The 13,969-nt window shown below is 35.7% G+C and overlaps 1 protein-coding gene across 3 annotated transcripts in view; it reads right to left on the bottom strand.

Annotated features, from left to right (window-relative positions):
• Positions 1–2,631: 2,631 nt before the first annotated feature.
• Positions 2,632–13,969, bottom strand: part of ROCK2 (Rho associated coiled-coil containing protein kinase 2) — a 179,648-nt gene continuing 168,310 nt past the window's right edge. For 2 of the 3 annotated variants that reach the window (XM_053587319.1, XM_053587320.1), the window contains 4 exons: positions 13,091–13,352; positions 12,795–13,008; positions 4,826–4,926; positions 2,632–3,588 (listed from right to left, as the gene is read on the bottom strand). In XM_053587319.1, the coding sequence (XP_053443294.1) occupies positions 4,839–4,926; positions 12,795–13,008; positions 13,091–13,352 (564 nt within the window). In that variant the 3' untranslated portion in view covers positions 2,632–3,588; positions 4,826–4,838. The remainder of the gene's footprint in view (positions 3,589–4,825; positions 4,927–12,794; positions 13,009–13,090; positions 13,353–13,969) is intronic. The other variant, XM_053587321.1, reaches the window with a different exon arrangement.

Genomic DNA, 13,969 nt, shown 5'->3' on the forward strand with positions numbered 1-13,969 from the left:
GATACCCCACCTTTTTATTATCCTCCCAGCTGAAATGTAAATTTTAGGTTTGTGAGCCCATTAAAATACCCCAATCAAATCAGAAACAGGCTCCTGGTTGAAACTATTTTCAATTTCTCCATGAACTAAGCGATAGCGCAGGAGAATCACCACTCCACGGCCTCCGTCATAACACTTATTTGCTGCTTCTGTTCCATCTTTTGTAAACATCTTACAGGACAGGCAAATTTTAGGGTAAACTTTAAAAGGCTGCAGCATCTAGGACTGTTTCACAGGAAAAATATGAAAATGCTCATGTCTTTATTTCCTTTATTTTTTATAAAAAGCAGGCATAAAATACAATTACATTACTACAAAGATGCAACAAAATTTAAAAAAGGAAAATCAAAGGGGTACGATTTCTGATCAGAGGGGACAGCGGATTGAATATTTATGATTATCTAAACCATGCAGTTCATAACTTACTACAATTCCAAACAAAACTCATTATTATGGGAAAGGGAGTTAGGGAGAGTCCTCGACACAATATGCAGCACTGTCACACAGCGCGTGTCTTCAAAGTGCTTTACTGTTCAACTGTGGTGTCTTCAGGACACAGGGAAGTTGAAGTCTTATTCCAGGGAAGGAGAGGTGAGTCAGTAGCAGTGTCTTCGCAGACTGAGAAACTCACAAGTGACTTGCCCAGATAAGATTTTAAACATGTTATTTAAAGCATGTTCCAATAAGGGTAATATCATGTCTGAGTTTCTCTATTGTAACACCAGAATCCTATAAGAACAGAGTAACAGCAGCATAACTTCTTAAGTTGTGGTTTGGCAACCTGGAGTACTACTTGTTCAGGATCTGCAGATAAACTGAAGCAAAGGAGATCCTTCAGAGCCAGATTTGTGCAACTGTGGCACAGGTTACTTTTAAAGGCATTAAAATTTATTTTAGATTTATTGGTATACTTATCTATTAGTTAGCTAGAGCATTTTAAACTTTCAAATAGATTTTTTTTTAAATCTTGTTTCTAGATAGCATGTTTTTAAAAATTAATACTTAAAAAAATTCACTATACATTAATTTTCCACAGTAATACCGGTACCAGTTTTCCTTCCATTTCTGACTATCCCCACAAAAGTTAAAAAACCCAACTAAGAAAATCCCAGTATTAACTATTTCTTAGTTCCCAATAGGAGGTATTTATGGCTCTAGGAGCAATCAGGTGTGAAGAAATAAACAACTTTTAGTCTTATAAATATTTATCTTGGAAGCTTTGGGGCCTCAGGAAAAGAGAAACTGGCATAAAATCAGGTTGTGTCATATTTAATCAGTGATGGGAATAATACGTGGTCAGGTGTGTGTACTCAGGTATGTACATAAAAGCGGCAATTCGGTAAAAAGCAAATTCTTACCCAACGTCAGAATTTTTTATTAAGCGCATTTCTATTAGTTGGACAAACAACCTAATTAATCCTTGTGTCAAACCATTTAATGTGAAGAGTCTCCATGGGGGAAATTTTTTTTTTTGCCCCTCAGAACATTCCCCCCCAAATACTTCACATTAATTTTCCTTGTACATTTGTATCACACCATGATTCTCCAAATTCTCTAATATATACAGCATTCAAAATTTAAACTTTTGCCTTTTTCACTCATATTGCAGTTACTCGTGTAAACTTGAAATTATTTCACCTTAATAAAGTTTATTAAAAAATATATATATATATACTCTCCAATTCAGAATAGGATAGAACCTCCCATAGTGTAACAAAATCTTTATATAAAATATTAATTCAGTCTCCTTTTAACAACTCTAATGGAAATATTTATTCTATATAAATTTTATATATTTTTCATTTTTTAATTTTACTTAAAAAAAAAAAAAAGCTGTCCCCCCAAAACCAGAGCTGCAGAGCACCCCTGCCCGGGAAATGGCAGGCACATCTCGTTCCAGCACAGACAGCATCAGAGTGCAGGCTGGGCAATGTACAAGTGACAATACCCAGTTTCAGCACGTCAGCAGCCAATGGCTACTCTTCAGTTTCCACAATAGTATCTATAACGGGGATCTACTCTTTAAACATCATCTCCATACTGACACCAGAGGAATCAATGAAAATTATGTCCACTTTCTTCACTGAAATATCAGATGATGTATTTCAATACCATACCAAACTCTGTGGAGGTACATGAAGAGAGACTGATAAAAAAACTATTCTTTTTAAACTTGATGCTTACCATTGCTGCACACTATTGTGGTGTAAAATATACACTTATCTGTGATCATGAGAAGTTATTACAGGAATGGTCCTGCCTACACTTTAACAGCATTTAAAAAATAGAAATCCAATCAAGTGCCTTTGAGGCCTCTTCCTCCCAGTTATCAGTTTTTTCTCAGCCTGATACTTAAATATTGCCATACACAGTTGTGTATTTGAGGAACACATTTAAATATATAAAATATATCTACAGTATGTCTTCATTTTCTTTGTATTTGAGATAATTTTTGAATCTTGAGTGTGAATGTAAAAATAATCACAAATGTTTTACCAGAAATAAAAGCAAAGCAAACATTTTGTAGTCCCAGACCAATGCTGAGATCTGTAAAAAGGTTGGATAATAATAGAGACACATCAAAGATATATCAGTTCCAATACTATCCATTATGGTTTCTATGACCAATACTTTAAAATAATTTTGTTATACAATCAAAATAAGCTGACATTGATATAACTATTATTTATAAAAATAGTGCACTATTTTTCTTCCACAAAGCAGGTTTGCGTCCTAAGAGCTGGTAAACACTTTTTTTTTTTAATACGGAAAAGGGCTGAGACTTTGGGAAAAAATTAAATTAAGGCATTCAAAATGGATAAAGTTGCCTATCCTGAAGCATTAGCAACTGATAAAATTAACTTCAAACTTGTCATAGTAACTGTTTAAACACGAACATGCAGCTTCCATCATGTACACATGAACAAGTGGTATCAACTCCAACGTTATGGCTTTATACAAGTGCATAGTTGCAAATGCAGTAAGTAATGATATCTGATTAATGTATATAAAAAAATAAAATGGGAAGTTTAAAAAACCCTCTTGCAGTATTACAGTACTATATATATATATGTATAAGCATATATATATATACACACACACAGTATAATGGTCACTTCTGAAATACGCAGTCACTATCACTGTAGTGGAATCCATTCCCAGATTCTTCTGGTAAATGTGCTGGTGAAATCTCACTATTGAAGCTGAAAAGATGATTTCTTTAAAGTTTAACTCTTCTCAATCCTTTTGTGCAATGTAGTGTGAATGACTGACTGCCAAGAGAGCTTTATGGAACAAAGTTGGAAGAGTTGTGCATGATATCCTTACTCTACTAACCAATCATAGTTGGTTCAATTTGTTGCTTCAAAGGAGCCCGGGAAATCTCTCCAAAATTTGTCATTTATATTACAGACAAAAAAGGAACATATATGTATGTATTTATCAGTCTCTCAGGAAAAAAATAGCTTTTTAGTAAGTTTTGAGCCATCATATTTCAGTCTTAACTGGAAGAATACAATCACCTTGATTGCTTTCACAGAAGGCAGTTAGCTAAAAAGAAAAGAAACAAAAGTTAACTGATACAGTGAAATAATTTAAGAGACTGAAATTCCTTGAAAAGGCATTTCATTCACATTAAACTATACTGTCTTCCAATTATTACATTTTTAAAACCTAAGTCCATGCATAAGCATACCTATTTTACTACTTTTCTTATTTTTAGGTACATGCAATTATATTTTCTCAATATAACTATGGACTTTGAAAGTTCCATATTAGCTACACACACACAAGTTTTAATATAGTTAATAAGCTATTATATTTAAAACAATATGCCACAGAATAATTCCTTGATATAAGTTTGATTTGGGGTTTAACTGCTAACTGCCTTACATAGCTGAAAGAGCAGTGTAGATTTATTCATGAACTAGGTTCCAGTTGGCTATTTGATACTCAGCCACATTTTTCTTATCTATAAAATAGGAACAGATAAGTTGTTCTGTAAATATAAGCAAAGATAATATGTTAACCAGGTTACAAATAGATCCCAATATAAGGCTTATGTTTTGCAACATGCTTACTTAGATTAAGACACATGACTTCTTTTAAATCCATTCTATGTGTAAGGTTTAAGTCGTGGGGCTCAACTTTTGCACACATCTCTTTTAAGCACATTAACTGAACTACTGCACATTTTCTAAAAGCACAACTTTCACAGCATACCATTAACATTCTTCAGCAAGAGTACAGGAAATTCTCACAAAGCAAACATTTCACAGTATCATACACACACAAAAAAACCAAATCAGAAACAGCTATTTCACAGCACTATTTAGAATTTTAAAGTTTTTATAGTTTCAATTCTTACAAGTTGGAAGGAAGGAAAGAGGAAGAGAGAGAGAGAGAGATCCCATGCTATGTTCACAGACCAGTAGTCAGAGGAAAACTGTAAATTTACTTCTCTGATTATGACTTCTTTGGAATGCATTCATAGTACCAGAATTAACTCCTTTTGTGGTTTCTACATGTTTAATTCCTAAAATAAAAAATTTTAATTCCAACTATATTGGAAATTTATAGCCAATAAAGAATCTGAACATAGCATTCATTTTTATACTTAACATGGAAATTTCAGTTAGAAACTTATCTGAAAACTACTTTTTAACTATATATGATTAATAATTCTATAAAATTTCAAAACTAGTCAGAAATAATGAAAGCCCAAGTGCAAACCACATGCGGTGCATTGAAGTACTATAATAACTCATTTTTCACTTTTTTCATTTACCCCATTTATTTCTTCAGAAATCAAAAACATCGTCATCATCATCACCATCATCAACATCATCAAATGACCAATCCCAGTCTTTAAATGCCAAATCAAGCAATCTGTAATAGGAGGTTTGCAAATTTACACTCTAACATTGTTTAGGAATTGCAGCTTAATGTTATGACCTAGAAATCATACTGTGAGTATGTTGGAGACATTTTAACTTTCCCTTCATTGGACAGCAACATGATTACAATTAAGTGGAGGCATACAGGGAAATCTTTCCCTTTATATGTAAACGATGTAAACGCGTATGATCATGTTGGCCAGACATGCTTTCCAGAATACCAGAGAACTGAAGACAGAAATCAGATACGGGATAAGACATAACGTGCTTCCCCTCTTTATTCCCACACCCCGATGCCCAGTTTGACTTGAGAATACTAAAGCTCCACATTTAACATTTCCTTCACAAACGTGGTTAGATTATCAGCTCACATTTTTCCATTATACTCTCAGCCATAGTATAAAAAGGCACTAAAATAATAGGAACACAGTATTTTTAATTCCAGCAGGACCTGCTCAATGGGTCACCAACAGTTATGCTCTACGTATAAAAAACCATGGACAAGCCAGAGGTGAATAAGTAGCACCAATAACTTATCTCAGCTAAATAAACTGGACTTAGAGCTAGCTGGGTTATAGTAGTGGTCTTTTCTTTCCACTATTCTGAACTGCAGTATTGCAATCATTTTTGTTTTAGAAAACAGGAGTGACTTTTCATCGTTTTTAACGATGGTTGTTCATGAATCAACTTGTGCTAAGGAACCCACCCGGCACAAGGTGAGTTCTTCAACTTTTGTGTATATGATTTATAAATCAGGCCTCATTCCAAGAGATTTTGACAATCAGACTGACAAAGGGGTTCAAATATTTGCTTTTTTTTTTTTGCAGTTTTTGACCGGGGCTGGGTTTGAACCTGGCACCTCTGGTATATGGGGCCAGCACCCTACTCTTTTGAGCCATCACTGCCCCAAATATTTGCATTTTTAAATTAAAAACCTGATGCAGCTGGTTAACTCTGAGAAACACTTGACCAGAGTGAATTGATGGATAATTATCCTAGTTTAAAAGTGAAGAAACCTACTCAAATTACTTTTTTCATATGCGCTGAACATGGAACAATATTTGAGAAAACACACAGACTTAGATAAATTACTTATTCACTTAATACATATTACAGCATAGTATCCATTCATTTTTCTAGGCTTGATTATAAAGGAATTTTTAGTTATGGTTTTAGCTTTCCTGCCTGGGTGACTAAGACCCATGGGCCTTCCTGAGTGTCCAAGCCCTAGCTTTGGCTGCCTCGTACAAAATTGGCATTGCATAGCCTTCCAAAACCTTTCAGATATTAGTGCAATGCAGGGCACACTTCCTTAAAACCTCTTCCTCGTCCCCTTCCAACCAGTCACCTAATTCTAGTTATTTTGACTTAAGAAATCTTTCTGAATCCAGGTTTCTTTCCTTTTTCACTGTGAGTACTCAGTTCAGGGTCTCAAGTCTGAACCCAATCTCGAAAGACTTTTACTTCCATAAAAAATCAAAACTCCTTAGCATGGTTACACACATTTCTGTTCAGATCCAAAGTTTCTTCTCCAGTGTCATGACATCTACTACCATTCCCTGCTGTTATCTTCTCCCAATCCAACACAAAATCACAAACATGTAGTTCCGACTACTTAGTACCTCTGCACATGACATTTGCCTAAATTCACCCGATTTGCCTATAAAATTATCAATCTTTCTGCTTTTGAAACCTTAATGTACTCGGGCAATATTGTCTACCCTTTATTTCTCCTCAACGTTCTGCTTGTGCTTATGTCTATTATAAACAACTGCATCTGTTTGCTGGTCTGTCTTATCCGTTTACTGGTCCACAGGGACATGCTGCAGCCTGGGAGGTGGGAACACAGACGGAGACACCACGTGCCTTTCCAAAACCAGGGTGAAGCCCGAAGGCACGCCACCCCTGTACTCCTAATTGAGAAGAGAGTCAGTCTGCATGACTATCCCTGCGTGGGGAAACCAGCAGTGCAGGCAGCTGAGACCATCAACTAGTAGCTTAGGCTAGACGCTGAGATGTCTGTCTGAGGAGACGAGACTTGCTCCCCACCCCCAACCCGCGGGTCTCTCCCCTGTTTGCACCATCGTCTGGCTTCTTCAGATGTTCCATTACCCTGTGTCCCTGTTTACCCTTTACCCAACCTTCCTGGGGCTGTGATCTCCCCTCTCATTCTTAACCTTGACTGCTGTGCATCCTTGCGCATATAGTCTGTTTGTACCCAATAAAAAGATTCTGGAAGCAGGACAGATGCTGCCACCACACACCTGAAACTGTGTGTGTCCTCAAAAGCTTCTGGTTTTATGCACTAAGTTTAGTGTAAAATTTGTGATTTCCTCAGTGCCTTTTGCCTTGCTGACCACTGTCCCCGGTTGGGGTCCACTAAACGCCCAACAATGGGGAACTAGTCAAAGTCTCCTTCAGAAAGCGTCTATCTAACTTTGAGTCCTCACAGCAGTCCAGGAAGGTGTCCCTTTCTGTATCTTGCCAATAGTGAGTTTCTTAACCCTTGCCAGTGTGGCTGGTGAAAATGGTTTTATGTTATAGTTTTCATGTAATTTTAATTTCCTTAATATAGTAGTCCTGCCTTATACATTGTTTCACCTTCATGGTTTCAGTTACTAATGTCAATCATGGTCTGAAAATATTAAATGGAAAATTTCTAAAATAACAATTCTTCAGTTTTAAACTGCATTCCATTCTGAATAGCATCATGAAATCTCATGTTGTCCTGCTTGAGAAGTGAATCATCCTTTTGGCCATGGTATCCAAGCTGTAGATGGCCACCTGCCTGCTAGTCACTTAGTAGTGGTCTTGTTATCAGACTGAAAAAAACCCAGCATATGGGTTTGGTATCATCTGTGGTTTCAGGCATCCACTGGGAGTCTTGGAATGTATTGCCCATGAGATAATGGGCAACTGCTGTAATCATTTAATAGCTACTTCTATACTAAGACTTGTGTGTTCCTCACTAATTTTATATTGGGGATGAGGTAATCTTTTTCTTAATGATTTATAAGCATTCTTCATATACAATGATACTAACCCATCTTTCTCATATATATTGTAAATACATGGTGTTTTAAAAACTTACAAGGCTTTAATTTTGAGGTAAACAATCTGACTTTCTTTTCTTTTTCTGTTTTATTCTTTGGAAGTGCTTCTCCATTCCAAGATTAATACATGTTCACCTATTTCCTTCAGCTTCATTAATGGATTTATTTTTCACACTTAAAGTTGTATATAACTTAATTACTTTTCCCAAATAGTCTATTAATTTTCTATTATTTAGAAATAGAAAAGAACAAAGATAATAATGACACAACAGCTATACTTGCCCTTAAATGATGGCAGGATTTATTTCTTAAAACTAGATAAATAAGCATTTGTTGCATTTTTGTTTTATACTTTTCTGCATGAATTATGTATTATATTTTTTAAAAAGATCTTTAAAAGAAAAATAAAATAAAGAGAAATACCCTCTAGCCAGACTGATATTTTGTGTCTTGCAATGAAGTTAGGACCTCCCCAAATTGTCTTCATGAAAAATTAGTTATGTTACTCACAAATTTCCTTTCCTACCATAGCATTTTAATTCAAAACTACCAAGAAAACATTCCTTTAGAATAGCATTTCTACATAGTATGCTTTATAAATTGTTGGTTAAATTTTACTCCGATCTCTATGAGGCACTAGAGTATTATTGTTAAAAGTTCAGGCTCTGGAATTAGACTATCTGGACCTAAAAAATCTGGGGCTTTGCCGTGTATTAGCTGAGTGATTTTGGGCACACAATCTTTTTGTGCTTTAGTTTCTTCATCTGTTAAGTGGAGATATTAACAGCTACCTCATGGGGTGGTTCTGAGGATAAATAAATTAGGATAGTGTTATTTTCTATAGAAATAAAGGCTAACCTTATCTATTACTTTAAAGCATTTCACTGCTACAGGAAAAGGGAAGAGCTACGAAGAGGAGAATCAGAACGCATAATGTCACAGAAGCCAAAGGAAACATGTAATGGTGTAGTTGTTACCCATGAAAGATACTAAGGAAAATTTACCAAAAAGCGATTAGGTGGTGTTTATGGGTATATATTTTACTGTCCATATAAATATATAGATTTGATGTATTTAACAAAGCCAGACATTTGTTTTAGGAAGGATACCATGTAAATTAGTTCAACTAAAACTAAATTGACTTAGTGCTAAGGTTAATATTAAATAAATTCAATTGAAGAGCTAGATATTAAGCCATTGCTGATGTGCATCAGAAATTTTGTCCTTGTGCTTTCTTGAATGATGCTTAACAGCTCTACCCCTATTTGTATTCAGGAATATGTTACTAATAGATGGAGTGATTAGAGTGTTAAAAAGGCCATCCAGTCCAAAGTTTGATGCCTCTTTAGAACATCACCACACAATGTGATCAAAAACTTGCCTCTCTAATTGATCCTTGTTCCAATATCTCTTCCAAGGAAAGGTTCTTTAAATGTTTGGTGCTATTTATCTTTTTTTTTTTTCTGTAGAGACAGAGTCTCACTTTATGGCCCTCGGTAGAGTGCTGTGGCCTCACACAGCTCACAGCAACCTCCAACTCCTGGGCTTAAGCAATTCTCTTGCCTCAGCCTCCCAAGTAGCTGGGACTACAGGCGCCTGCCACAACGCCCGGCTATTTTTTGTTTTGCAGTTCGGCCGGGGCCTGGTTTGAACCCACCACCCTCGGTATATGGGGCCGGCGCCTTACCGACTGAGCCACAGGTGCCGCCCCTGGTGCTATTTATCGATGTTTCATACTCTCAAATAATTTCTTCAGAAGGCAATATATCCTTAGCTCCTTCACCTGCTATATACGTAACGCTTTCAAATGACTCACTGCCACTCAGTTATTCTCCTCTTCTTTTTTTTTTTTGATACAGAGTTTCACTGTTACCCTGGGTAGAGTGTCATGGTGCCACAGCTCACAGCAACCTCAAACTCTTAGGCTCAAGTGATCCTCTTGCCTCAGCATCTTGAGTAGTTGGGACGACAGGCACTTGCCACCACACCAGGCAGTTTTACTAATTTTAGTAGAGATGAGGGCCTCACTCTTGCTCAGGCTGGTCTTGAACTCCTTAGCTCAAGCAGTCCACTTGTCTTGGCCTCCCAGAGTGAGCCACCCTGCCCAGCCTAGTTATTCTGTTCTTTATACCTGCTAATTTGTACATATGACTCTTAAAATGTGACATTCAAAATGGAATGAATGCAAACTGTAGCTTGTTGGTTCATGTAAGAGACGTAGATACAATTTTATGAGTTAATGAAGCAATGGAGACGCAAATGTTAAAAACAACGGAAATAATGTTACAGTGGCACAACAAAATCCAAATAATATTTAAAATGTGCTCTTTACATTTAGGATTTCAAAGGATATATTAAATAAAAAATTTTCACAAAAGGTACCCTATACATTTTATAGTCAATCTTGATACTGTTTTACCTACATGCACAGTTGTGAGAGAAAGAAATCCTTATTACTTATTGATGCTATGACAAAATTTTTAAAAATCAATGAAGAATGATTCAAAGGACAGGGCCAGAAGTTTAAAAAAAAAAAAAGAACAAAAGAACAAAATCAAAAGTAAATACGTCACAATGCTGATTGTGGGCAGGGAGCGAGTAAAGTGTTAAGTCAGGAACATGAAAACAGATGAGGTGCATGCCTCATATACTAATTTTACATGTTATGATACACAGAGAAATCATTAACTTCTAAAATAGCACAAAAGAAAATATATTATCAAATGATTGGGGTTGTTACTACATGTAGTTGTCAATCTAAACAAACTGCCCCTCTAGAGTTTCAGTTCACAACACCTGCGCTACTCCACCGGACTATTTTCAAGAGCCAATGAGAGAATATGTAAGAATTTTCATGAGGGAATAGAATGTGTAGCATTATATACTATGAGGCATTAAAATAGTATTTATGCATTAATGGTTTTACAACAATAATAGGAGCTTAATTTTTAAAAGTTTTTACAAAGCAAATGGAATGGTCTTCATTGTCTCTGAACTCTCGAGTTTCTACAGCTTAATTACTATCAATAATCACTAATTTTATAATACTTAGTTTTATCATACCTCACACAAAATATTCAACATTTTTCACTGCTGAAACATCAATTCTACCTTTGTCATTCTAAATTATTTCCTTGATATTAGTTTCAAGAAAGTTTCATATAAGATGTTTGTGGTTAGAATAAGATTTCTGATAATACAGCCAATGCACATCATTATTCATATACTGAAGGTCCTGTGTCAGGGAACAAAAAGGATAGCTGAAATTAGATACCTGAGTATCTAATTATCCAAGTATATATTTTTTCTGTTAGCTAACCAAATCCTCATGTTCATTTCATGTTCAATTGAATAATAATGTTTATAAATGCTATAGTACGAAGTAAGTCAATAAATGGCTATTCTCAATTAAGACACTTAATTAAATGACTTTAACACAGCCATATGAAAATGGCTCCATCAAAATGGGGTTTTTTTGAGACAGAGCCTCACTTTGTCAATCCGGGTGGAGTGTCCAGGCATCATAGTTCACAGCAACCTCAAACTCTTGGGCTCAAGTGATCTTCTTGCCTTAGCCTCCCAGGAAGCTGGGACTGTAGGCATCCTCCACAACACCTGGTTGCTTTTAGAGACAAGGACTTGCTCTTGCTTAGGCTAGTCTTGAACTTCTGAGCTCAAGCAATCCACTCGCCTCAGCCTCCTGGAGTGCTAGGATTACAGGCATGAGCCACAGCACCCAGCCACCATCAGAATGTTTTTATGACTAGAGATCCTATCTCACCTTCCTCCATGTTCCTAACTCCACCTCAATTCCAAGTAACACCACTCTACTCACTAATATCTACATTTTAAAAACTGGTTTATATTGCTCTCTAAATCACAAATGAGTTACTGTTTAAATGTATGCATTTGAATTAAGACTTCAGCTGATTTCAGTCCAGCTCCCAAGTCACCTAATATAAAAATGATTGATCATTAAACACAGTGCGTGTGCTTAACACTTCAGGGTCTATGCATAATTTTTTTTTTTTTTAAGAGATAAAGTGAGCAGGTTGTAGTGCAGTGATGCGATCATAGTTCACTGTAGCCTCAAACTTCTGGGTTCAAGCTATTGGCCTGCCTCAGCCTCCTGAGTAGCTGGGACTACAGTAGCATGCCACCATGCCTGGCTAATAATATTGTGGAGACAAGGTCTCCTGATGTTTCCAGGCTGGTCCCGAATTACCACACTCAAGTAATCCTCCTGCCTTGGCCTCCCAAAGTGCTGGGATTGCAGATGTGAGCTATTGCACCCAGCAATACTAATCCTATCTCCTGAATCACTACATTAGTCAAAGCACTTTTAAAAGCTGAAAGTAGTATGATTATACTGTCAATCTTCATTTAACATTGTCCATAGGTTCTTGGAAACTGTGACTGTAAGTGAAATGAAGTACAATGAAATCAGTTTAATTTCCCCTCAGTGTTATAATGAAATGACTTTTAAGGAAAACAACTTTATTTGTCAGGAATTTCCAAGAACCTATGGACAACATTAAGTGAGGACTATAACTAAACATAACAAAAATGAATGCCTTACAGAGTTTTGGTTGAATTTAATGAATATATGTGATTTATTAAATAAATTTATATTACTTTCATCCAAAACAATGAAAGAGACATATCCAGTCAAATAGCTTCAAACATTTGGTATTCAATGGTTCATTAAAATACTAAGCAAAGGAAAATTAGAAATTTATATTTGTTTAAGTATAAATAGCAAAATATTTTAACAGACTTTAATTTTAACCACATTTTTATTTATTACCTTGGTTTGTTCGGGGCAAGCTGTCGACTTGGCCGTCTAATAGACTGGTTTGGTTGTATCTTCATTGAAGTTCTAGGAGATGACCGTGCAAAAGGGTCTGGGGCTGGGGGCTTTTTAGGTATCTTTTTCACCAACCGACTAACCCACTTCTGCTGCTCTTCTGTAGAATTTGCTAATAACAATAGATTCTTTGCCGTTGAAATATCATAATACACTACAAAGAAATATTTGAAAAGTTAATGTACCTAAAATTTTCTGAACATAAATAATATTGGAGTGAGTAATTCACTATTTACCTTTACAAGGTGCTATAATTTCCTCCTTTTTATCCATGTGATCTTTATGACATTTAATATGGCAGCGACGGCACTCTAAAGCAGGAGGTGGTTTAAACATATGCCACAGTGGCTTCATACAAGCCTCACAGTTGGTTGGGAAATGATAAAGAGTAGGAATAAATTCATGTCCTTTGTGGCAAATACAATTAGATTTTTCTCCAACTGGCTCCACTGGAAATTCTTGTTCCTTCTTACTTTCTCCTTCATTAGCATATAAAATCTATAAATAGTAAAAAGAACAATAAAATGATTTCCAAACATAAGTTATTTTTATGTAGTAACCATTTTGACAGTATAAAGTAAAATTAGTCTAAGTTATTCAATGAGAAGAAAATGCATTTGAAGTCAAAACCTTAGCAGGCTCTGTCTAATCAAGAGCTTAGGTAAGAAGTCATTAGACAGTTCCTATGGTTTACATTTTAAAAGAATTAATCCTGTTCAAATGATGCCTATTTTCTCTGCATTTTGCTATGCTTTACCAACACTATCAGAATAGGCCACCAAAAGGTAAATTTGCACTTTATAAGTGTTAGAAGGTTTAGTGGGGGAAGAGATTCTTGAACACAATTACCTGAAAAAATGTGGCAATTACACTAATTCGTGTTTTATAATTCTTAAGAACAGAAACCTGTAGCACAGCTACATTTTAAAAGATCTGTATTTGCACAGTTGAGGCAGCAAAAAAAAAAAGAAAAAGGAAAAAAAAGGAAAGATATGTAATATATTATGAATAAATATTATAAGCATCCAGAAAACAAGGGGCCAATTCCCCAATAGTACACCAAGCACAGTGGTTTTTATGCAGAACCACTCAATAACTAATTCTTCATTTGACTA

The sequence above is a fragment of the Nycticebus coucang genome, chromosome 4 (assembly GCF_027406575.1).
Source record: "Nycticebus coucang isolate mNycCou1 chromosome 4, mNycCou1.pri, whole genome shotgun sequence".
NCBI lineage: Eukaryota > Metazoa > Chordata > Mammalia > Primates > Lorisidae > Nycticebus > Nycticebus coucang.